We start from the raw sequence: 24,608 nt of genomic DNA on the forward strand, positions 1-24,608 counted from the left end.
AAACTACCCCAGGTAACTCTGTTCTACATGCCAAGATCAACATTGGCATTTGTGTCATCAATATTTATCAAACTTGTCCATTCTGTCTGTGCTGTTCTGTTCAGAAACCTGGTGGTGTGAGTGTAGAAACAAGGAGTGGTGTGTGTGTGTGTGTGCAAAATAGATGATTGTCATACTGCATCACAACATGTGATACTTCACTGTGATCAAGATTTATCCATGTACTGTTTGTAATCAACCAATAGTCAATCTTAATTACTGTTCCAAGCCTTGTTTGGTAATTTGATTGTAATGTGCCGAAAAGCTACACAGGAAGTATTCTTTGAATGATTGGATGTTAGTTGTTATGTTGTACCCAAAATAGTATTTATTAGTACATGTACTGAATATGTAGGACAAGAAATCAGAGTGTCCCATTTGAATAAACAAATTTTTTGTGCCCCTTTCTTTGACTGTTCTGTCTGTGCAGTAGAAAGCATACAAGTATGCAGAAAGTGGATCCATTATTTTTGAGTGTAACTGCTTTCATGTCTAAACCTAAAACACAACTGCAGTTACTTGAAAGCTGCTAGTGGGACAAATTGCCTCAAAAATCCTGACAAAAAGGTGTAAAAAAGAACACAAAAGACACAACTTGAGTTCTGTTGTTATTCCAAAAGAGAAGCAGGGGGTGGGGGGAATCAAACTTGCCCCGTTTTGTGGTCATCCAAAATCAACATTGTAATTCCAAATATCTCGCCATTGACAAATTCTGGAGTCACAAGTGTTCAGTTTAGACGCAAAACATTGAAGGAGATAGTAAGGCATCAGTGATCTCAAAGATGACGTTGGGGTGTTCCGTTTACTGCTACGTTTTTGTGGCACACAACCGCCCTAACATCTGCTTGAAGATCATAGCACAGTGATCTGGGAAGGAGAGTAGTGCGTCACGTGACTCAGCCTGGGTTCGAGATTGACCTGTGATGGCGGCTGGATGCGACCTCGAAAAGGTAGTGCGAGCAAGAGTTTCACTGGCACGCCGAAAAAGCGTCCGAAACCACCTGAGAAGAAGCAGTCACCTCACAAGAAGAATCTTCACATCGCCGCCTACCCTTTGATTGTTCTTTTCAACCTCATTAGTCATCTTGTGTTCCAAATTTGGTTGTTTTTTACCTTCGTTTACCGGCAAGTGCTGAAACGACGGGCGCGGAATACAAACCAGGCAGCTCGGGACAGAGTCGACACCATGAGCGGGGAGAAAGGCACGGGAGACCCGGCACTCACCAGGCAGAGAGCTTACCAGAAAAAGGCTTTCGAGTTCATCTCTCGAGCGCTGAAGATCGATGAAGAAAACTCAGGTACAATATATCGTTAGTCACGTCTATCGGCTAATTGTGTGGGGAGGGGGGCGTGTGTCAGGTGTTGTTCAATTTCTGTCATAACGACGCAAAACCAGTTCCACTTTCTGCCATGTGTGTAACGTTACAGTTTTAACTGCTTAGACTAGAGTCAAATTGTAATAGGGTGTCCTAAGCTACGAGTCAGGGGTACATGCCCGACGTTGATAAATGATAAGCACTGTGCCAGTCTGGTAGTTTATTGACCATTTTACTTGCTAAAATTGACCCTGGTGTCACAGCCATGTGACTACTGATGAATCATCGCCTTGTCCCTTCTATTTAAAACAAACTGATTTTCTTTAGGGTAGTTTGACAATATTACATGCTCTACGTGAATAACGTTACCCATAACCAAGGAGGTTGAAAAACCATAACATTTGAGAACAACAATCAGAAGCACTGCATTGCGTATTACTATTACCCAGTAATGTATAGAATAGAATAGAATAGTGATAGGACCAGGCTATCTAGTAAAGTTAAACATTGCAGGTAACGTTAGACATGGTAGTATGATGGTACCCTAGTCAGGCTGATATCTTTCGCAACTTGTGTTGTGGTGTGATCCTTGGTGTGATCTTCTCAAGGAGATTTGAAAAAATATCTTGGTTATCCTAATTATCAATACCATCATACACATCATGTATGGTGTATTGACAGTCTGTGTATATCATGTGTATTGATTAGTTGACTCACTACTCCATTGTCTCACTGTGTGGGAAATGTGTCAAAAGTTCTGTTATACAAAGAATTAATGTTATATACCATAGGTGGACATTCATTTTAAATTCTATAAAAAAAATTAGCTGTACGATTTTATCAAGCAAAATTTGCCTGTCTGGTTGCTACCTGCCCAACAACATTGAAACTGGGCCTTTTGGGGCTTGTATTTGTACAATGTAGTGTGCCTTTTTTCTGATGGCTATTAATTGAGAAAAAAAGCAATTGAAATGAATATTTAGAACTCAATGTGCGACATCCATGCTTGACTGGAAGCCAGCAGATTTATGTATGAGAATGACATCACTTTAATTGTGTCTGTTGTAATGCATGAAAATTGGGTTGAGTAGAATTTAGAAATGAGATTACAGCCCACCCCATTCAGTCAGGTACATCAGTACATCTCAGGCATTATTGTCTTGCTAAGCTGCATACCTTTTACATCTCATAAATATTTTATACATAGCCTTAAGCAGAATATATGCAGAATGTCTGAATCAATGCCTTGGAATAGATTGGACTACATGTAAATGTATATTTTGCCATGGTGCATATCCCACCAAATATCTCTACACTGCAGATAATTACAAAGTAATTAGCTGGTCAGACCAATCAGTCTGTCTCTAACAGTGGTGGCATGAATACTTTACCTAAAGCTGACATGTGCATGAGCCTGGTTTGATTGACTGAAATGTTTGAATACTCATTTTGCTTGTTTTTTTGTGAGATGGACTTGAAGGGCAGTTCATGCTCCTGAAAAATTGACGTTATAAATCATTTTTCTTCTTGTTTCATTGTTATTCATACATTTATCTATTCACAGAAAAAATCTTTTTATGCTATGTAGTTTTCCTACGTAAGAATGAAATATTGCTCCCAGATCCTGATTGTAAATGACTACCCATGTACATACATGTATAATCCTTGGGCTAAGCCACCAGCAATTTTTACTGCAAAAACATCCACACCGTTTTCCTTAAGTAATAAATCAGGACAGGAGCAGCAATCAGGTATGAAAAAAATGCAGGTTCTAATTCAAACGCAGCCAATTAAAAATCTCAGTAGGTAACGAACATTCTGTGACTGACTTATACCAGTTTTATCAACCGTCGTGAAACATTGTCAAATGTGTGTAGGATGGACAGGTTATTAGTCAATACTTAGTCATTATAATCGCATTGCTTAATGCTTATCATGACCACTCACTGTTTAGATGATGTATGAGGAGGGACCATAAAGTTATGGTAATCCATTCCTAGTGAGTGGGGGCCAGCTGGTGCCTTCTCCTGATGAGCATAATTAACACTCCACTCCACTATAGTATGGCAATTCTGTCGTAAGCCATTATGTCGTAATGCCTCTCATGCTGTAGCACTAGCAGATAGTAGAAAGGAAGTCATCAAGGAATATAATATAAATGAACTGGTATGTACGTCACCATGCAAATGATAAATATTTGTATAATATATGTAAACCCAAAACAGAAAAGTTTGGACAACAGGGGCAATCAAACAAGAAATCAGCTTTATTTCTTTGTTTATTAGTATTATGCCATGTTGATTTTATCTTATGGATGATTTCATCTCAGAATAGTCCAATACCGAAAATGATGCTAGAATGTGAATAAAAAAAAGTTTGGCCAAAATAACAATTTACAGTATTATTGAAAACTTCTTTTAAACTTAACGGAAAATGAGTTATAGAAGTTGTAAATGTCCGACAAGGTAGCATATATTTTCATGTTAATTTCTCACAATGTCAATGTTTACTTATCGTGTCTGCAGGACAGAAGCATCAGGCCATCGACCTATACAGAAAGGGTATCGCTGAGTTGGAGAAGGGCATTGCAGTGGAGTGCAGAGGCCATGGTGAGATATGTCAGACTCTGGCTGTGCAGTCATTGAATAGTAAAGTACTATAAGGATACATGTATCATGTACATGTACGAGAGGATCATTAGTTTACTTTTGTTTTAACAGTTGCAGTATATATATAAAGGAGCAGCAGATAACTGGCTAGGCAGGATAGTTATAGTTGGCTGTAGACAGACCACGTCCTTTGAATGTCAATGTGGCCATAACATGAACATAGATATGGCCACATTGATGAACGACTTTCATTTATAACTAGATAGAGACTGAGAGGTAATAGAAAGGGAGTTTTAGATAAAGCTGTTAACCTGTACAACTGTTACATAGGACAGAACTTTCCAATTATCATTGCAATATTTCTCGCATAACTTTATTTACTTACTGTCTTGCCTCCAGGTGAGGAATACGATCGAGCCAGAAAACTCCGAGAGAAGATGCTGACCAACCTGGGCATGGCCAGGGATCGCTTAGACCTGCTAGGTAATATCAACCAGTCCTTCATCTCTTTGTAGAAAATGTTTGGTGTTTATGGTTGCTGCTGTACTTTGCTATCCTGGAGGATAGACAGTCCTGATAAAGCTGTGGTTGTCTGTTTCATCTGTTATGTTAGCGCCAAAGATGTTTACATGCCAACATTAACTTATGTTTGATGATAACAGCTAACGTTGCCGAATTTTTATATAAATCATTTTAATTTGATTGCAATGATTTTCTTGATTTTCATTACCACGGTATTGAATTTTACTTTTGTTAAGTTTCATTAAGGATTTTGGTTGGTTTGATTTCTCCTTTTCTGTATGTTGTTTTTGCCAGAGACTGTGCTTGCCTCAGAGGATACCAGTGAGTGTGATAAACCCTCCAGACATGCCAGCGAGTCTGATAAATCTGCCACAGCCACAAGTGAGTCTGATAAACCATTAGGAGGCACAGACAGGGCTGATAAATCCTCCACAGATGCCCGTGCATCTGACACACATCCAGAAGGCAACAGTAGCACATTAGAGTCTGGTATGTAAGACGGCAGTACAAATGTTCCTCCAGCTGTGTGACCATGACTCTCACCTGTCTCCATGGAGTGAACTGTACACTGTGTGTGACTTTCAGTCTTTCGTGAATGCATCTTCAAGTGTGGCTATATTTCTTGTTTGCAGTATGATCTTGTTGAAACAAATACTACTACTAATAGCATAACGTTTCTGAGTTACCGGTACTTCCCCTTTAATCTCCAACTTTAATGCAACATATTTCTTGTTTGTATAGACTGTATTCAATTTTAGCACTAACGTAGTAAGAGCTGAAAAGGCAGTCCTAACCTATAGATATGTATGCAGTCACTATGTGCAAAAATTTGCCTTGATAATGTTAACTTAAGTGTCATAGTTTCATCAGATCCTATGGTGTCAGCTCCCACACATTCTTGAAAAGGTGGGATCCTTCGTCTTCTACTGTCTCCAAAAGAGAAGTCAAACCCAATTGGCTATGTTTTTTGCTTTGTTTATTTTATTTTAATTTATCGCTTGAATTAGTCGCTTACTACTGTATACTTTTTACCACTGTCTGTCTGTCACTTTTTGTCCCTTGCAATTAGCCCTCGGGCAAGAACTTGCAATAAACTTTGAATTGTTACAGGAGTGACTGCACCTGTGCCTAAGAAGGTGGGACCCATGGCCAACAAGAGCTCGACTCTGCCCAGAGCCAGCAGGGTGCACAGCTACGGGGGGAGTGGCAGCAGTAAAAGTCACAGCCCTCAGCCTCTGAGGAAAAAGTCGCTCCAGTCAACAGCTAACAGGGAAAACCGGGTAAGAACTTCATACAAGCCATGATATGATCTTAACGTAATGTGTTGTGTTGTGTTTGCAAATCGAATCGTAGCCAATTTACCTTACCTTAGACCTTAGATCCTCCCGCAACACTGTTGCATTGGTCAACTCCTTGAGCATATTTTCTCAATAGATCTGCCATGCTTTCCATGTTGTTCAGACCCATTTCCCTTCCGTCATTTAAATTTTAAGATGGTTCGATTTAGTGTAAATTTAGGCCTACCCCTAGGACTGGTGCCCTTAGGACATAGCTTAGCCAATTTAGCTCTATGTTTAAAGGGTTCTTCCTATAGTTTAAAAAAACTACATTGTAGTGGAATCAGAGAAAAAAACATTCATTTCCAATTTGGCACACTGATGTTCCTGAAAGCTGAACTAAAGTTGCGAATGTACTGAATGTTCAGATGATCATCTTTACTCATATCCAAAATGTGCACTGAAAATCTGATAAAAATAGAATAGTTTGGGCATCACTGAATCACCCATGTTATGATAGAAATAGAATAGTGCTTTTTGCCTGATACTCACAGAATATTTGTGAAAAAAATAAATAGATAAGAAAAATATAATAGTTTAGGCAATGACTTAATCACCCTTGTTAAAACTATAACAATGTGTGTCAGCATTCTACATGTAAAACTTTAGGTTAGAATTAGTTATATTTGTTCTGAGCCCTATAACGTTATATTTCTCGTAACTGCTTCAAAGTCTCCTTGCATCCTACATTACTATAGTACGCCTGCACCTCAAATCCCTTCCTGTGATTCACACTGTTTGGAAACAACCATGGCTGCTGAATCTGCCAATTATATTGATCTGCTGCCGACTCTCTGGACGCCTGCCAGAGGCTGTATTGACTTTTACAGCTCTTTAAAGGTTACCTTCGTGTCCTGCTATATCTATGTGTAGTTATTTAAATTTGAATTGTAAAATACATAATTTCTAATACTCTCTTTCATGTAAATGATAAGTAGAGCATACAGCTATCAAATCATGAATTGTGCTCTGCTACAAATTTCATGTGTGTTCGGTGGAAGCTGTACATGTGTATGTTATGCTGAAATAGGCATACAGGGGAAGGTAAACAGGTATAGATTTTTGGGTGTGCAAATAGCTGTTTCTGAGTCAAGCATTATGCTTGACACTCTTGACTTTTTCCCATTAAACTATAGTCCCAACCATTATTCAACTTCAAGGTCCATCCCTAAAAGCTCTATCCATCTATACTGATGTCAGTAATCAGGCACAGCCAGTCACCATCACTACAAACCCACTCAGCGCCCGCCCCCATCTTCACCTTTCTCCCTAATGCAGCTTGGGTTAAAAATTCACTGAATTGTTGATCAGTATTCATGCTGAGGAAAGGTCAACTTTGCCATATTTGTATGTGTCTGGCTGCAGTCCAAGTCTGTCAGTATACTCTGTCCCAGAGGATGCTATGCAGTTCAGTAACTTTAGTTCAATGATTTTAGTAGAAATAACAAGGGATTCCATTGTCTGTATATGGCAATTTCCAGTTATCAATCAAATAGCAATTATACTTTAATGTGACATTTGATATTGTTTTTATCATGATACGTATATCATTCAGACTTGCTGACCCTTCACAGATTTTACATCTTTTTTCATGTACACATGTGTATATATACTCATATGGAAAAATCTAACATGAGTTGCAGCAATGCCTATGAAGTAAGAGAGAGCTTTGATATTCATATTGACTGTACATAAGACAGCCTTGTCCTTATGCTGATGGATGTACAATCCCCTGCACTGCCCGATGAACATGCCCATGGTATCCTGCAGCCAGTTCCAATTTTCCGCTTGCCTTGCTCATTTGGGCCTAACCAATTCTATTGGCCTTTTGATGAATATTCTATCAGCGAGCTGGTGGGTAGTTTCTCACGCCATTCATCTTATATATGTCAATTGAAGAAGCCATTAAGACTTGTTAGCAAGGAGGAGGTTGTCTTTTTCTGAAGATGGGAAATCATAATGTATAATGTAGCACTTCACTGGTTTCTTCCACTGGATATTTCTCAGGTATAGCTGCTGCTATGCAGATGACTTCTCTATCCTTGTCACTCCAACTTGTCCAAGCATCTGATTTTGAGTCCTATCACTCACTCAATTAATATCAGGTTTATCGGATCTTTAGCAATAATAACCTCTAATCATCTATCCGGTTTACCCTTTGGATGGAGCAAATTTGCAGACTTTGCATCAGTGCAAAAATCCTAGGGGGGTCCATTTTGAAATTAAAAGACCCTCTGAAATGCTATTTCCTACATTTTGAAGGGCATATTTTGTTTGTAGAGTCTGCTTGGTTCAATGGCATCTGTTTTGATATCTTTACATGCTGATTTTTGTCATAGAGGTAACAAGAGGTTGGAATGGCAACATTTTTGTCCGTCCCCAGCAGCAAAATTCCATCAAAGGACGGAAGGACGGATGCTGGCTGGAACCCAGCTTTGCAGGTTTCTATGTGATTTTACAGTTGTAAACCTGTATTTGTATGTTCACAATTCTCCCAGGCCCCCGGGAAGACCACAACTCCTGCACGTGGGAGTCCCCGAGTCACGGGACCCAACAAGAAGAGACTAGCCAGCCTGAAAAATGTGGACTCCAAACTGGCAAACATCATCCTGGATCAGGTCATTGACAGGTATGCATACAGACTGGGATTGTTTTTCACAATAGTTATAGTTGTGTAACAGTGGGGTTCAAGGACTGCTGAACTGACCATGCCAAACGCCTTTTGGCTTAACGGTTTAGCGTCTGAGGTTGTGATCTAGCGGCCCGGGATTGGCGCGAGTTTGAATCCCGGGAGTCAGGAATATTGTTTCTTTCTGTTTCTACTCCTTTTGTACAGTTGTAAATTTTCTAAGAATGTAGTGGAGAGAAATGGAAGCTTTGCAGTATTCAGGAGATATCTTGAGTGTAAGCACAAAAGATGTAGGAATAGGATTTGCACATTGCTCTAGCATCCTAAGTGGATGTGTATCCTGCTTTGTAAGATATTCTAGACTATCAAAGAAAAAAAGTTTTATATATTACATTACCATACTGCTTCCTGCAGCTAACAGCCCCTCTGTAAAAGGGATATATAATAGCCTGTCCTTACTGCACTGAGCTAAGAGCTCTCAGAAGTACCATGTCTGTACCAAGTCCATGAATTATGAAAATGAGCTTACATTGAAGAGCAATTATGAAGCCATGTTGCTTGAAATGGATCCGTGTTTCAGAGAAATAACAGAACATGTCGTCTGTCATTCTTAATTTGTCCCCAGATAATCCAATGTATCACACCAGGCAGGGCTCGCAATATCAGGTGCAAAGCTGCAAATCGCAGATAAAATTCCCAGCTAAAGATGTATTGGAGTGGGTGGCAATGACTGTATTAGTTTGTGATGCAAAATACCTTCCTGTAGTAGAACTAATGTTCCCCAGATAATCATATGCTGTATTTATAACAATGTAATATACAACTGCAAGCTAGATCACCCTGTCTGAGGGTAAAGTTGCTACTACATCTGGGCACTTATCTATGTCTAGAGATTTAAGCCTTAGTGGCTCCATCAAACTGAGAGACTGAAAAAACATACAAGCTGTGGAGACTGTCACAAGTAATGGACTTTAACAGCTTATCCCACTTTGAGAACCAGGTAGCTCAGTGTACTGTGGTGATTCTATTATCTTGGACGTCTGGTCGTGAGTGATTTCTCCAGGGAACTGCATAATATACACATTGGCTTAGATTATGGACAATCATGCAGTCTGATGCAAATGACTCAGTTCAAAGTCTGATGTGTAGGTAGAATTTATATAGTCTGTATCTTAATAGACATGTACATCATCTTTCATTCCTGTCTATGAATTGGACTCACCTGGCCATATTGGCTCAGAGAATTTTGCCATACTGATTTCCTTTTGTGGCATCCTGCAAACGATATACTGCAAATCAATGTATTTTTGCAGGGACATAGTTTCGCAGGGTAAGGAGAAAGAAGGTGTTTGCCTTGTTTTATATTGAAACAATTCAGTTGTACAGTGAAAAGGGATATTCACAGTGTCATGCATTAGCAGTAGAGAAGTCACCACAGAGAACACAAAAATAAAACCACCACATATCCACAAAAGGCTTTATATATTGGTAATTATGATTGACTAAAATCAAGGAACTAGGACATGTGCCATCCTGCTACCTGCCGTCATTATACCAGTAATGTATGTGCCAGGTAAAGTGGGATACGGTAGACACATCTTCTGGCAAGCAGTCCTGCCAACTCATCAGTCTATAGGGATACGGTCTGGATCCGTGCCAAAACCTGGGCTGAAATGTCTGTTCGATTGGACGGAGGATTTATGGTAGAAGTGGAAACAGCACAAATTTTATGTGATGCCTGTCTGCCTGGATGAAACTGGTTTTTGATAAGATGATGTGCAGCAGGAATTAATCTGTGGAATATTAGAATTTACTCTTTGCAGGACTCCCAAGAGTCCACCTACAAAATTTACAATATACAATTATCGCTTTTAACTGCAATTATTACTGCACAGTTACATTTTATCCCATGTATTTGGTAAGATGATATGCAGCAGGAAATGATCTGTGGAATATGAAAATTTCCTCTTCACGAATTCCCAAGAGTCCACCTACAAAATTTACAATATACAATTATCGCTTTTAACTGCAATTATTACTGCACAGTTACATTTTATCCCATGTATTTGGTAAGATGATATGCAGCAGGAAATAATCTGTGGAATTTGAAAATTTCCTCTTCACGAATTCCCAAGAGTCCACCTACAAAATTTACAATATACAATTATCGCTTTTAACTGCAATTATTACTGCACAGTTACATTTTATCCCATGTATTTGGTAAGATGATATGCAGCAGGAAATAATCTGTGGAATATTAGAATTTCCTCTCCACAAATTCCCAAGAGTCCACCTACAAAATTTACAGCATCCTTTTATCGCTTTTAACTGCAATTATTACTGCACAGTTACATTTTATCCCATGTATTTTTGATGTGCCTGAAATAAACAAATAAATCTGTCAAGGATGAAACTGTCCCAGTGGAAATTGATAATGCAGGCTCCATTGTTTGACCAATGATCAAATCCCCATCTATGTCATTAATACATGTAGTTCTCCTGCACCATCAGCTATAGTCGGCCTAGGAAAAAATGTTGTGCTTCCTGTTTCCCTTCCTACCCTAGAAAAACCTGCCGATCCTAGACGTTTTTTTGGGTGGACAGTGGAGTCACATAGTTTCCAGTTAGAATGTTTATTCAGCCTGCTTCCTATTGAAGTAAAACACTGTTTGTCCTATCTAATGAAGAATAAATGTATTAATTATGCACAAAATTGATGTTTGACATTGAAAGACAAGTGTCCTCATGCATTTCAGTTTACTTTGTTCAACTGTATTGTATTGTGTATCACTGGAGTTTGGCCAGCCTAAAAAACTACAAGAGGAAAAGATAATCTCTACCTCTCGACCCTGATCTTTTTAGGACTGAAACAGGAAACACAACATTTTTTCCTATGCCTCATCTAATGGCATCCATTTGATGTCCATGAAACTGGCATACATTATCTCCATAGGCAGCGGCATTGCTGATAACAGCACTAAAAGCACATATTTGAACTTTTCCACAAAATTGTGAAATTGTGTCATTATAATGCCCACTTCTTCTTGTTTCAGTGCTCCCTCCGTGAATTGGGATGATATTGGTAAGGACTCATGCTTTTGTAACTTGTTTGTCATTCAGTAAGTGTTCACACCATGAATCCAGTACTATTTGATATGTAGGATATACATGCATGCTCAATTGCTTGTGGCTATAAGTGGCTGATATTTTTCTGTATAAAGATTCCATTCATGTTCATGTGCTACAAAGTATTGTTCCTGATCCAGTCTGCACTTTACATCCTGTCCTTTCTCATCAATATGATTTCCTTTCCTCCTGCAGCTGGGCAAGATGCAGCAAAGCAGGCCTTGCAGGAGATTGTCATTTTACCATCCTTAAGGCCAGAGGTACGTAATGATCATGTATCAAGAATATCTTATATAAGAAACATCACACATAAGGAATGTATTTCTCCTCTTAAACTTTTAAAGAAAAAATTGAAATCTATGTTGTGAATGTATCTTGTAGAGTTACCATTCTTTCACTTTTGAAGCTGCAGTAGTTTTTACCTACAACATTTGGCCTGAAAATCTTTTTTCCTAAAATTTTTACTGGTTTTGACCTTGGAACATTGACTTTGAGTATGTGACAATCATTTTGTTCTGATGCATCAGTCTTTATGTGCTCTACTGTATGTATGCTGGACCCCCTTGGAAAACAGCTTCCAAAAGTTGAAGGGGTCACCCACCCGTCTTATAATGAAATAGATTAATAAACTAGAGTTCGGCGACCTCATACCTCCATGAAAATTTAGAGCTTTCGTAAATTTCATGCAATTGACCAACACATTAACATAATTTATGCATGGTGTTGTTCATCATTGACTAACGTACACATGTCACAATTATAAAATTCCCATTATTGATCATAAAGCGTTTTTGAATTTTTACATAAATTATGCAAATAAGTTCCTTATTACCATATTTGGTATCTGCTTATATTCCACCTATCATAATTAACATGTGTTACATGTATTGAGGTCCAGTTATTGAAAACACTGGAACTATACAATTTCCTCATTAAATTATGCAAATTAAGTCCTCATTTGCATAACATGTATATCATTATGAACATCTTTGCCTAAGCTACCTGCATGCCTAAAATGCAGGAAATCCGTCGTTCCTTTCTGCAGTTATCCTCTTTGGAGTGTCTTGACAAAAACGCCCCTGCAGTTCCACAATTAAATGTTAGGGGACTGAAACTTGTCCCACTTTTTCATGACGCTAAAAGCTATCTACCACTTAAATGTCACAACCATATCACGTCCGTGACAAGAGATACATTGAAAAAACTGCTATGATAGAATATTCTCATTAATTATGCAAATGTCCTCCTATTTTGCATGATTAGTATTTCATCATGTACAACATTGTCTAAGGTACCTACATACCAAAAATCATGAAAATCCATTGTTCCCTTCTTGAGTTATCCTCGTCAGAAGTTTTTGACAAAAATGCCCCTGCTATCCCAAAACTAGACGCTAGGGGGCCCAAACTTATGTCATTTCTTCCTGAGCACAAGAGCTGTCTAATACTAAAAAATCGTGACCATAGCATGTTCAGAACACCAAGATAGCAAAACCGGAAGTTGCGCTGCAGTACCAAGGGGAGTCGCTAGGGGGTCCAAAATCTAATCATTTCCAGCTTTCGTCAGACACTACCAACACACCAAGTATGAAACCAATCCACCCAACCGTTCATGAGTTATTTTGTTTACACACACACAGACAGACAGACAGACAGACAAACGCGGGGTAAAATATAACCTCCATGACATTTCATGGAGGTAATAAAGATAAACATGTTGCACGTCATCTTGGTTAAAGAAATGTTGCCCCCCTCCCCACCAGCTGTTTACAGGCCTGAGGGCCCCTGCTCGTGGGCTCCTGCTCTTCGGACCACCAGGCAACGGCAAGACCATGCTGGCGAAGGCTGTGGCCAGTGAATCCAATGCAACATTCTTCAACATTAGCGCTTCCACATTAACATCTAAATGGGCAAGTATTGCGTGTCTGTATGGCTGTGTGTACATGCATATGTATAGATTTGAGATGAATACTATATAAAATGCAGGATTATTTCAACAATTTTGTAGTGGCAAGGGAAATAATGAGAGATTAGAGAGAGATTTTCTGGAATTAGCTGATACCTGTCTGCCTTTGTATTGACTGGTCCAATATCAAAGATGAATATTTTCCATGATAGAATTTCAGCTTGGTTCAGTTGCTCCATTTTTATACCAACTACAAATGCATGACACATCAATCTTGCCTTCCTTTGCCAGGTTGGAGAGGGAGAGAAGCTGGTGAAGGCTCTGTTTTCTGTGGCCAGAGAACTGCAACCTTCTATCATCTTCATGGGTAAGATGCAGGTGGACTTTCCCATCTATTTATAATTAGTATTGCCCTGCACTATTGACTAACTCACTGTATATATGAGGATAGGAGCTGATGCGATTGATGGAGCTATCTAAGATAGATATTAGATCCAAACGCTCATCAACTATGCCACGAAGCATGCAAGGGAACTAAATAACAGAACTAAACTGACGGAGTCACAAAGTGAGTAATAATACGAGACGGGAATAAACTGCAGGGTCGTCATTTCAAAAACTTTGACATTCCCATCTATTGATAACTAGTATTGCGCTGCACTATTGACTAACTCGCTGTACCTATGAGGATAGGAGCTGATGGAGCTATCTAAGATAAAAGCAATCAGTCATCGTTATCTCTTGTAAATCTCATTGAGAAGCTGTTAGGGTGGAATTAAAGGAGCCTTGGAGCTGGAGGGGTGCCAATAGTGCTCCCTTTGGTTGATAGCCACCTGTCTAATCGTTCAGCTGGATGAATGTGTTACAGGCCAATCTCTGGCCAGATTTCAATTCTTGTACAGGGCTCAAAATACCACCTGCATATGCAGGTTAGTGCAGGTAAAATTGGAGCTGTGCAGGTATTTCTGGTGTCTACCTACACCTAACCTGCACTGGTCCATGTACCGGTACTTGGTTTTATACATAAATGGCATATGATGTAAGTGTATATGTGGATTTTTATTAGCTGCGTTGAATGTTACTACCTATAAAGTATAAAAGGAAAAAATAGCAATGGTTCCTGCACAATTTTAGTATGATCTGTACTTCCTAAATTCAGAGTGATGCAGGCAAAATTTGTCTTGTGCAGGTAATTTTCAATGTTACCTGCATAAGTGCAGGTATGCCGAAAGAAGTATTTCGAGCCTTGCAATAGTGCTCCCTTTGGTTGATGGCCACCTGTCTAATTGTTCACCTGATGGATATGTTCAGGGCTCGAAATACTAGGTGAATGTGCACCCTGGTGCACCCAAAATTGGAGCTGTGCACGCAATGTTTTCCTGTGGGTGCTCGGTGCACCCAAATATTTTTGTAGATTAATGTGTGTAGTACTGTAATACTAAAGTGTACTAGTACATACCATATTCTTGAATCTATCTGTCAGAAAGATAATATAATGTCTGTCATAGTACTTGTTTAAGAATTTGTTGGAATTTGGGTTTATCTAAATTAGTTTTTTCTTACATTCTACTTGTGGTGCACCCAAAAATTGTTTGGTGCACCTAATTTTTTAGGTTGGGTGCACCAGTGCACCTAATAAAAAAAGTGAATTTCAAGCCCTGGTGTTACAGGCCAATCTCGGCCCAGATTTCAATTCTCGTATGTTCCCTGTAGATGAGATCGACTCCTTACTGTGTGAGAGAAGGGAGGGTGAACACGACGCCAGCAGGAGGCTCAAAACAGAGTTTCTCTTGGAGTTTGATGGGGTAAGGGTCGTCTTGGTTTTGACTGTCATTCTCCTGTTAGATATCTTGAAACTAGGCTAGTGGTAGATGTTCATAACATACTGTAAATTCATTTACTTTTGCAGTCATTATGGTTTTATTTCACCGTAGCAAGGACAGGGGAATCACAGTGTTTGAATTTGCAGTTGAAACTTTTCTGTTGTATAGTAGTCATTCAAGGGAGACGTATTGCTGTGAATTCTTGGTGGAAGGATCACAGCGAAAACTGCAAACGTATTGTAAATTCATTTGTTTTTGCAATGGTTTTATTAGGAATAGAGAGAGGGAGTTGTAGTGTTTTAAATTCGAGGTTGAAACAATCCTGTAGTACAGTAGTCATGCAAGGGAGACATATTGGGATGAATTCTTGGTGGAGAGATCTCAGCGAAAACTGCAAAAATAAAACCACCGTGAAAGTTTCAGTATTTACAGCTGTTGTAAATGATTTGTAGGATTGAGTTGCTTTTAATATTGCTGTATCTTCCTTGACTGCTAGTATATAACTTTGAGGAGAATTACATTGAAGTAGATGTATGATGTGTTTAGGTGCACAGTGGGAACGATGATCGAATCCTTGTGATGGGTGCAACTAACCGACCACAGGAGCTGGACGACGCTGTCCTCAGGAGGTTTGCTAAAAGGGTCTACGTGCAGCTGCCGGAGCTGGAGGTTTGAAAGCCCTTAACTTTACTATACTCTCAGGACAATGATATTCCCAGCAATCCCAAGGGTATGCATGGAATCAAAGGAACATGAAAATAAAAGCTTGATTGTTGGTTGCTGTTTTGTCAAAGTACCCCAGATTCTTATTATAGTTTTGTTTATGTGTGCAGACGTTAAGATTGTACAACATTGTAATGATTCTTTGCTTTTTCTGTGCCATTGTAAACTGTTTTGAACAGTGAAACTCATTGACATATTGACAATGTGCCATTAACTTGTCACTTCTGCAGACTACGGATTTATAACAGTATTTTCTGTCTCCTTCAGACCAGAGTTGTTATCATGTCCAGACTGCTACGGAAGCACCACAATCCCCTCAACCAAAAAGAGTTGCAGAACTTAGCAAGGTAGCTTATAGTCATTGTCTATACATGATATACATTGTATATGTATTACTTGATTTAGTTGTGTTTTGATCTGCATACTATACTGTAAGATGTTGAATATAACACTGTTGTTCAATGTTCATCCTCCTCTCTGATCAGGCAAACTGAAGGCTACTCAGGAAGTGACCTGACAAACTTAGCCAAGGATGCAGCACTAGGACCCATCAGAGGTTAGGCCTACTTACTCATTTTATTTACAATTGTTTGTATACCTCAAGGTTAACGTTAATTGTAGGTAGTTTAGTGCACAAATTATGTTTGGTATATAGTAGAATCATTTTGGCTATGGTAGTTCATATAATCCAAGGCAATACAAATGTTTTGAATGAAGATTCAGTCCTTAACTTTCTCAAAAGAACCATGAAACCTACAGATCGCTGGAAGATTGTAGTCTCTCAGCTGAAAAAGCAGTCCAAATTTCAGAACATACATGACATCCCTTACAACTGTCAATCCTCCAGATGTCTGCCACCTTACCAATATAGCCAATGGTTGATATTTTGTTACTTTGCATTTGTTGCAGTTTTACATGAATATTTGCATATCTTTTCTCTCCTGCAGAACTGGACCCTGCCCAAGTGAAATCCATGCCAGCAGACAAGGTCACTATTTTTTTCTCAGCTTGTTGCAACTTCTGTTTAGTTTTACTACATGTCTGTGTGTTTATTCTTAACATTGTGTGCTTCTAGTTGCTTCAATTAATATTTTACTGTCTTTTTACAGATCCGTAACATAAGATACTCAGACTTTGTTGACTCCCTGAAGAGAATACGTCGCAGTGTACCTCAGAACTCTCTGTCATCCTTTGAGCAGTGGAACAGGGACTATGGAGACATGTCAACCTAGCAGTGTTGGATGAAGATACTGTCTTCTAGTCTCGGGAATGAATGTTCATACAATCAATGAAAGTTGTGTTTAATTTCCTTACCTGAAAAGCCATTTAGTTGCATCAATTCCTCTCAAATGTACTAGAGTCCCTAAATGTTGGACTGAAAACTCCTCTCATGTAGTCAGAGGAAACATCTTGTCAAGAGTGTCTCTCACAAGCCATGATTTTTCTGTCCATCCATGGAAAGTCAGGGACCTTAAATCAGCTGTATCAGAAGTAATTGTGCAATTATTATCAAGATGTTTTTTGTCATAAAATCTTTCGAGGAAAGACTTGGTAAGGCCATGGTAGTTATTTTGGACAACAGCTATTTGTAACTTTCTGATAAGCCATGAAATTTTGACCCATATGGACTATCACATCATTTCTTACTCAGTGGTCTAAAGTTAAAACCTGAGTTAAATTGTTAATATTGTAAATATGATTTAAATCACTCATCATCTTATTAGATTTGAGGTACCAAAAAAAGGTGTATGGTGGACAGTCGTGTTTCTGATTTGAAATGGAGACTTTTGTCTGCAGAAGTAAGTTATGATAATTGATATGTTAGACTTTGTACAGATTCTTATAAGAGCTTCCAGTTGTACATACACGTTAAATGTTACTTGTATTATTTTTCATGGCACTCCATTGCTAATCTGCTGTTACTTCTATGCAATTATTATCAATTCAGCACCAAGGACAGACACCACTAAAATTAAGTGCAGTGAGCTACCGGTACTTCATTTTCCCAAAAACGCCATGGAGAGCTAGTTTCCAACCAGGTTATTAAATGGATTTGCTTTAGTATATGATACACCCTTCATTATGTTAGGCTGTAATTCTGTGTGTATGTGCAAAACCAAATGAAGAAATATTTGTTCTGCACACTCTTCATTTGTGCAATCCATACCCATTGACTTTCATTGTATGCTGTTGCAAGGAAGCCAGACTTTCCAGAAGTCTGGTGCATGGAAATCCTGGCTGGCAGACATCATATGCGCTGCCAATCCATTTTAACCTTCCAGTATTTATGATTAGAGATGTTGGAGTTGGTCATAAAGGCACTGATAGTGAATCCAAGCAAGGCCACATGTAGTGTTGATGGAATCTAGCCATAAACCTTGTCCCAGCTTACTTGTGCAGTGAACACAAATCTGCAGCTCAGCTAAGCAGAAGGAATTTATGTTTTTCTCTTCTAGCATCTCATATCCACGAATGTTTCAGCAGCTCTTGACGAATGCATGTTTCATCAGACAGGTCCATCGTACCATGTACCAGGAGAAACATGCTTTGCTGTGCCTTAGAGTCAATATGAGGCCTCATGAAAGCTTGCCATAACAGATGATGCATGTATTATGGCATTGGCAATCTTTCAACATCAACATGCAAGCAATGTTATCAAAGTACCATTGTTAAGCATCGAAGGCCTGAAAGCACTGATTTGGAGTACCAGCAATACACGCAACATTGTACAGCTATTCGATTATCTTGTATATGTAATACATGTTGTAAGCAGTTGCATTTGATGTCTTGGGTGGTTTTAGATTATATCCAGCTTAACTACATGTTGGTCATTTAGGGTCAGTAAATTAGCCCTGTAAGTTTTAATAAACTGGGCATTTTTTTCAGGAAAGGCTGCATAACCTGATTCACCATCCTGTTTTATGCATAATCATCATTGCAACATGCCCAAATTTTGCATCAGAAGTGGCTTTTATGTGTACAATTGTTATGCCTTGGATACAGCTATCTGTATGACCTGGAAAAATGTCAAATACCTCAATTACTTTTTGTAAGGGTTGTTGTTTGTAACAGCGATGTCAAAGTTACTTGCTTCACCAATTTATCAATCTATGTCCAAAGCCCACTGTACAGCTTAATATTTCCACAGCAGTAGCAGTATGATCCATGTATCGCCTGTTGTATTGGATGGTAGACATAAGGGGTGGGTATCGATACGGTGTACCGGTACAAAACCCGTTTTTTCTTATTGTACCGGTCCAGAAAAAAATCGGTGGACCGGATGTTGGACCTACTAGAAAATAAATGGATTATATGATCAGGAATTCATGCGTTTTGGGGCTTACCGGTCGAAGACAATAACGAGAGCAAAGCAGGTAGAGTCTATAGTCATCTGTACAAAGTTTCCAGTCAATCGTACAGAGGCATCTTGTAAATCTTGCAGGATTTTAGAACTCCAGTGGGAGTCAAATACTCCACAAAATGGACCATTGTTTTGAGTATCATCCAGTCACATGCTCTAACATACTGAACCAGGTCCGGACCTGAATTTTGTGTACCGGTACCCACCCCTAGTAGACATGGTAGATAGAGGAATGCCCAGCATTCCTATGTCCTGTATCTGTGTGTGATGTGACTTGATTGTGGAAGGAGTTCCCGGCAGTTCTGAGTAAATGTATTTATCTAATTCAAAGAAACTTAAGTCCACCGTGCTCATTAAGTACTTAGGCGCCTCCTACCACAGCAACAAGATAACTACTAGGCAGTTTTTGTCCTTTGACATATTGACTCAAGTGAAAACACAAGGAGTGCAGTGTGAAAGCCACAGTGGTGAAGGATCAAACATGAATAAAGGTTTATTACTTCATGTTGTACACCCTTCTCGTTTCTTATAAACCATCAATATGGTCATACAGTATGCATCAATTATACTATAAGGTTAACCTTGAATACATATTACTGTACATGTATGTATTCATGTGTACATCTTAGGCCACACAAGGATGAAGCTTGTTTAGGAATTGCAGGAAGGAACATCTAGTCGATTCCACAATAATTTGCATCAATCTTTGTACATGTTAGCATGCATGTACTGTAATTCACTTTGTCTTCTCGGTACCAAACTTTCACGGTCTGAGAAAATTTAACTTCTTCTCGGAACTAAATGTTCACTGTCGAGGAAAGTGCACATTGAAAAAGTCTGTGAATTATTTGCTATCAGAGGTCGTGGGAGACCTAGGAAAACCTGGAGGGACTGTGTCAGCAGGGACTTGAAGGAGTGCGGTCTGACAGGGGTCGACCCACTGGACAGAGCCAAATGGAAGCGGAGTGTGAAGACTGGCCGACTGCTGCCTACCCCTGCGTCAGGGAACCCAGCAGCAGTATAATGTAACCATGGATAGTGAGTGAGTGAGTGAGTAATGATAAGTTCATGTTACAGTTGTCACTGTGAAAACCGTGAACATAACAGTACATTGAAAAAAATCAGGAATTACAGTATCCAGTTGGGATGAATGCTTACCAAACATCATTGGACATGGTAGTCACAAACAGCAGTAGATTCAAATGACAAATCCATTCCATTTCCCAATCACTGATACTTTTCCTTTGAGTCACTACAATAGAAATTTCCTTTCAGACAAATAGTAAGGTTCTTTATTTATGGATGTTTCTATCAGTCACTTTTCATCAAATCACAAGCATTCTCTTTGTCCAAGAGCAATTGTTTCCTGGCAGAACCTTGGCATTGAAAATCCCATCTGGCAGTGAATACCAAGAACACTTGACTCTACATTGGCATCTTTTCATCAAAATCTTTCTGCAGATCTTGCTGCAACAGCTCTCATCTGTCCATAAACCTTGGAGGGAGGACTCCCTGTGGATAAAAAAAAATACTTTGTAAACTATATTCCTCATGTAGAGTCCATTCCAAGACACCATGAGGGTTTTTAGGCGATATTTATAATTAGTCTGAATCATTTTGAATAAAAGAATATCTGAGCCACAATAATTAAATTATTTTCAAAAAATTGACTAAGAAAATACTCATTTGAATTTCTTTGAATATTTTTGAAACATTTTGAAAGTAACTGTACAAAAATATCTTTATTAGAATAATTGTGAAACCTCTCTGTGATTATTTCACATTTACAAATATTTACAAAAAATGGTAAACCTGGCCAAATGGTCAAATTAGTTTATTGCCCCCATAAAAGTAAGCCCTATTGTTGCATCTGTATATTTATAGATTTCACTGCTGGGCACTGGTGGACCCTTTGTGGTGGGCCATTGTTGCATGGCACCCAACCATACTTTGCAAGGATGTGTGAATTGCTATCTTCCCAGCCCACCGAACCATTTACAAAAAAATGGTAGAAAATGGTAGAAAATGGTAAATAATGGTAGAATGCTGTTATCATTATTTAGAAACCATTAGAAGTATCCAATTCCACACCATGAATATTTCCAGAGTTTTACAGGACCAGGGAAATATTTATAAAGTTGAAACAGTATTAAAAATATTTCTGAAGTATCAAATGTCCTAGACATATAATTACAAAACTTTAAAATCAATTCTAAACAATGGCAACAAACATCCGCATGGTGTCTTGGAATGGACTCTACCATATTGCTGTTTCAAGAAAACTTTTAAAGCCTCTGATGATGGTGAATTACAAAGCAACTGAAACAAGCAGCTCGATTTAATGTTGGGATGCTGAACTTCACTAGACATTGCATTTACATACATTTGTACCAAGTCAATATTTGGATGGTTGACTTCACTAGACATTATATCTTCATACTTACCAAGTATAAGATTACAGATTGCTGTTCTGGCTGTCTTGATGTTCTGGAAGGACCCAAGGAGGTGTATTTTTCTGCAAAATAAAGATTAGAAATTTTTTATATCGGTAATCAAAGTTATTATCCATCGAGAGAATTGAATGCAAGGCTTGACTACATCCTCCCTATGCTATAGTCGTACTAACTAAAAAAAATCAACACACAATCTTGCATTTATTTTAGCCTCCATCATGTTACATTGTATGTACCATCAGCATCTGTATACCTTTCATTACAACTAGCTCAGATATTTGTGTATGCTATATCTTATCATTTCCTGCCAAGTGGGTGTGTGTGTGTGTGTGTAGGGAAGTAAAGAATAAAACAAATCTGCATCACTTACGTGTCTGCAAGAACTATTCTTGTCTTGGTAACGTTTTCGATAGTAAACTTTGTTTTTCCCCCTTTCCCTGCTATCCGACCAATTGCTCTGGACAAGTGTTCTCCTTTCAATGATGCCTTGACTGTAAGATGGAAGATTAAATAAATGAACAATGATAATAGAAGGTATTGCTTTATCAGTTTTTTTTGCACATTTTATCTACTTCTGAGTAAATGTTGATTATTCATGAAGAAAGTCCATAAACTCAAGCACAGAGGAACAGAAAGGTTGCCTACCATCAGCAACTTCAAATGACTCCAGGAAGAGGTCGTCAAGTCTGACCAGGGCTAAAGCATCCTGTAAAGATAATTTAAAAAGCAATTTTGCAAAGTCATCTTGACTGAACATTCTCAATCAATAGCAGGATGCTAAACTGGAATGATGCATCTGTGAGACATTTACAATTACTGAAACAATCTCTACCTCCACATCGAAGCCCAGAGTGAACGCTCGTACAAAGTCGGCTCCCTTCTGGAGAGCACCTACATCTCTGGTCTCCTTGCACGACTGAAAAAACACATAGGAAGCAACACAATAATCAAAATGTAGATGCATGTCAAGATGACTTTTCTTTCTACAACCATAATCATCTCTCTATGCACTGTGCAATAAACATTGGTTTAATTACAACAAATCACACACTTTGGGTGCTGATATACAAGCATATATCATTATTCCAACAAATATTTCATACTGATTTGATATTCATCCACATGTGATGTAAGATAAGCTTATAAAGAATTGGTTATCTTAACTTGGTGGAAATCTTGGGCTAATATTTTGAGGCTGAACCCTGTAAGCGGGTATCTGGGAATCTACCTTAGGTCCTCACCTTAATCTCCACATGTCTTGTCCTGAGGTTAAACCTGATCTGTAACTTGAGGTGTTCCACCACAGGTGTGTATATCTTCATCCAGTTCTCCTTCAGGGGAGTGTACCTGTTTGGGGGGACGGGGATCTTTCTCAGGTCCACTTTACCTTCCTGCAAGAAAGAGAAACGGATTATTGACACCTGGAACTGTATATTTGGCTGGTAACGTCACTATAAATGTCAGGTTCCCTTGCCTCTACATGTGAAGGCTGGGGAGGAGTGGATGGTTATGCGTGTGTGTGTGCGTAGCAGTGTGTGTGCGCGCACATGTGTGTGGTAGTGTGGGTGGGTGTGCATGCGTGCGCGCATGTGTATGGAGTAGAGTACTAGAGTAGAGTTCTTCGGTGTGTATGGTGTGCTTGCATGTTTGTAACGTTATGTATATCTAATCTATATGTGTGTGTGTGTGTGTGTGTGTGTGTGTGTGTGTGTGTGTGTGTGTGTGTGTGTATCTGTGTGTGTGTGTATCTATGTGTGTGTGTGTGTGTGTGCTGTATGTGTATGTATATGCGTGCGTGAGTGTGTGTGAGGTATGTATGTCTAAGATGGTATGCAACAAGTAACGTTACACCAGAAAACGCCGGGTGTTGCACAACCACGTGGTAACGTCCCACTCACCAGAAGCTTGTCCGGGCTGATCGGCGGGAAACTCGGTCTCTTCGTGGGCTTATCTGTGTCCATAGCCTCCGCCCCGTCGTGTTTTCTCTTTCTAGAGACTTTCTTTTCGACTTTCGTAAACTCTCCGTCACCTTTCTTGGTATCCAAGTCCATTTTTGAGGATTCTGAAGACGACTCTTTCGTCACACTGGAACTCTGCGCTTCCGCCATGATGGATCATGTGACGCAAGTGGGTGATTCCACTAAAATTGAAGGGATTTCCCTAATAAAGCAAAAACGGAAGATTTAAATGCAATAACATTCAACTACCTGTTGAAATAAATATATCGTATGTTCAAGTATATTTTTCATCGAAAGTATTGATCAATGTAACAGAATTTGGTCTATATTTGTCTTAAATGAAAGGCTAACAAAGAAACCCCCATATTCCAATGAGTAACATCCAAAAGTTGACCAGAGGTCACCAGAGCAGGCCACAAGTTCCCTTGGGCATCCCCACATGTAACTTTTCACCTATTTTCATCTACGGCAAGCACGTTTACCCAGAAGAACTGTCTTCCACATTTCATTTCTAAGGTGTGAAGGTTGAGGCTGAGCTGACGTGATGGCGTCGTGTCGTGAGAGACGGCGAGACTCCGACACCAGCCTGCTGCTGGAGGACGAGGAGGACAGGGAGGAGGACACCGAGGACGAGGACCATATAGAGTAATTCACTTTGGTTTAACGTTGTATCTTCATTGGTGTCGAGTGCTGCTATAACATTCAGGCCAAAGATGTTGACAGCATGTTTCTGTCAATAAGAATGCTTTGGCGCCATTGACAAGATGCTTCTGACTTCCTATCAATATTTGGGGGGATGGGGGGGGG

At 39.2% G+C, this 24,608-nt stretch overlaps 3 protein-coding genes across 7 annotated transcripts in view; 2 read left to right on the forward strand and 1 right to left on the reverse strand.

Annotated features, from left to right (window-relative positions):
* Nucleotides 1-868: 868 nt before the first annotated feature.
* Nucleotides 869-19,894, forward strand: LOC118414962 (spastin-like). Of its 4 annotated transcripts, XM_035819330.1 has the most exons (17): nucleotides 869-989; nucleotides 1,170-1,337; nucleotides 3,881-3,964; nucleotides 4,364-4,447; nucleotides 4,781-4,975; nucleotides 5,597-5,766; nucleotides 8,322-8,452; nucleotides 11,506-11,534; nucleotides 11,774-11,838; nucleotides 13,341-13,487; nucleotides 13,775-13,850; nucleotides 15,197-15,288; nucleotides 15,853-15,975; nucleotides 16,297-16,376; nucleotides 16,515-16,585; nucleotides 16,977-17,017; nucleotides 17,139-19,894. In XM_035819330.1, exons 1-17 carry the CDS (start codon nucleotides 974-976, stop codon nucleotides 17,259-17,261), a joined length of 1,695 nt encoding a protein of 564 aa, XP_035675223.1. In that variant the 5' UTR covers nucleotides 869-973; the 3' UTR covers nucleotides 17,262-19,894. The 4 variants fall into 4 exon arrangements, with proteins under 4 accessions (XP_035675223.1, XP_035675204.1, XP_035675215.1 ...); XM_035819311.1 differs by having other exon boundaries at nucleotides 922-1,337; XM_035819322.1 differs by having other exon boundaries at nucleotides 923-1,337; nucleotides 4,781-4,867.
* Nucleotides 19,895-20,466: 572 nt separating this feature from the next.
* On the reverse strand, nucleotides 20,467-23,975 carry LOC118414980 (RNA-binding protein PNO1-like). Its single transcript, XM_035819351.1, has 7 exons — nucleotides 23,742-23,975; nucleotides 23,085-23,234; nucleotides 22,676-22,759; nucleotides 22,489-22,549; nucleotides 22,214-22,334; nucleotides 21,835-21,905; nucleotides 20,467-20,902 (listed from the first exon to the last, which is right to left on the reverse strand). The coding sequence occupies exons 1-7, from the start codon at nucleotides 23,949-23,951 to the stop codon at nucleotides 20,835-20,837; spliced, it is 765 nt and encodes a 254-aa protein (XP_035675244.1). The 5' UTR covers nucleotides 23,952-23,975; the 3' UTR covers nucleotides 20,467-20,834.
* Nucleotides 23,976-24,244: 269 nt separating this feature from the next.
* LOC118424424 (lysosomal cobalamin transporter ABCD4-like) overlaps nucleotides 24,245-24,608 on the forward strand; it is an 11,527-nt gene continuing 11,163 nt past the window's right edge. For both annotated transcript variants that reach the window (XM_035832992.1, XM_035833000.1), the window contains exon 1: nucleotides 24,245-24,446. In XM_035832992.1, the coding sequence (XP_035688885.1) occupies nucleotides 24,346-24,446 (101 nt within the window). In that variant the 5' untranslated portion in view covers nucleotides 24,245-24,345. The remainder of the gene's footprint in view (nucleotides 24,447-24,608) is intronic.

Source organism: Branchiostoma floridae, chromosome 1, assembly GCF_000003815.2.
Source record: "Branchiostoma floridae strain S238N-H82 chromosome 1, Bfl_VNyyK, whole genome shotgun sequence".
In the NCBI taxonomy this organism is placed as follows: domain Eukaryota; kingdom Metazoa; phylum Chordata; class Leptocardii; order Amphioxiformes; family Branchiostomatidae; genus Branchiostoma; species Branchiostoma floridae.

Coding starts and splice junctions, on each gene's coding strand:
- LOC118414962 (XM_035819311.1), top strand. CDS start 974: ATGCGACCTCGAAAAGGTAGTGCGAGCAAGAGTTTCACTGGCACGCCG. Junction 8,453..11,505: donor CTGGATCAGGTCATTGACAG/GTATGCATACAG, acceptor TTCTTGTTTCAG/TGCTCCCTCCGTGAATTGGG. Junction 15,289..15,852: donor TTCTCTTGGAGTTTGATGGG/GTAAGGGTCGTC, acceptor TGATGTGTTTAG/GTGCACAGTGGGAACGATGA.
- LOC118414980 (XM_035819351.1), bottom strand. CDS start 23,951: ATGGCGGAAGCGCAGAGTTCCAGTGTGACGAAAGAGTCGTCTTCAGAA. Junction 22,550..22,675: donor CTCTGGGCTTCGATGTGGAG/GTAGAGATTGTT, acceptor TTATCTTTACAG/GATGCTTTAGCCCTGGTCAG. Junction 21,906..22,213: donor AGAATAGTTCTTGCAGACAC/GTAAGTGATGCA, acceptor TTTATTTTGCAG/AAAAATACACCTCCTTGGGT.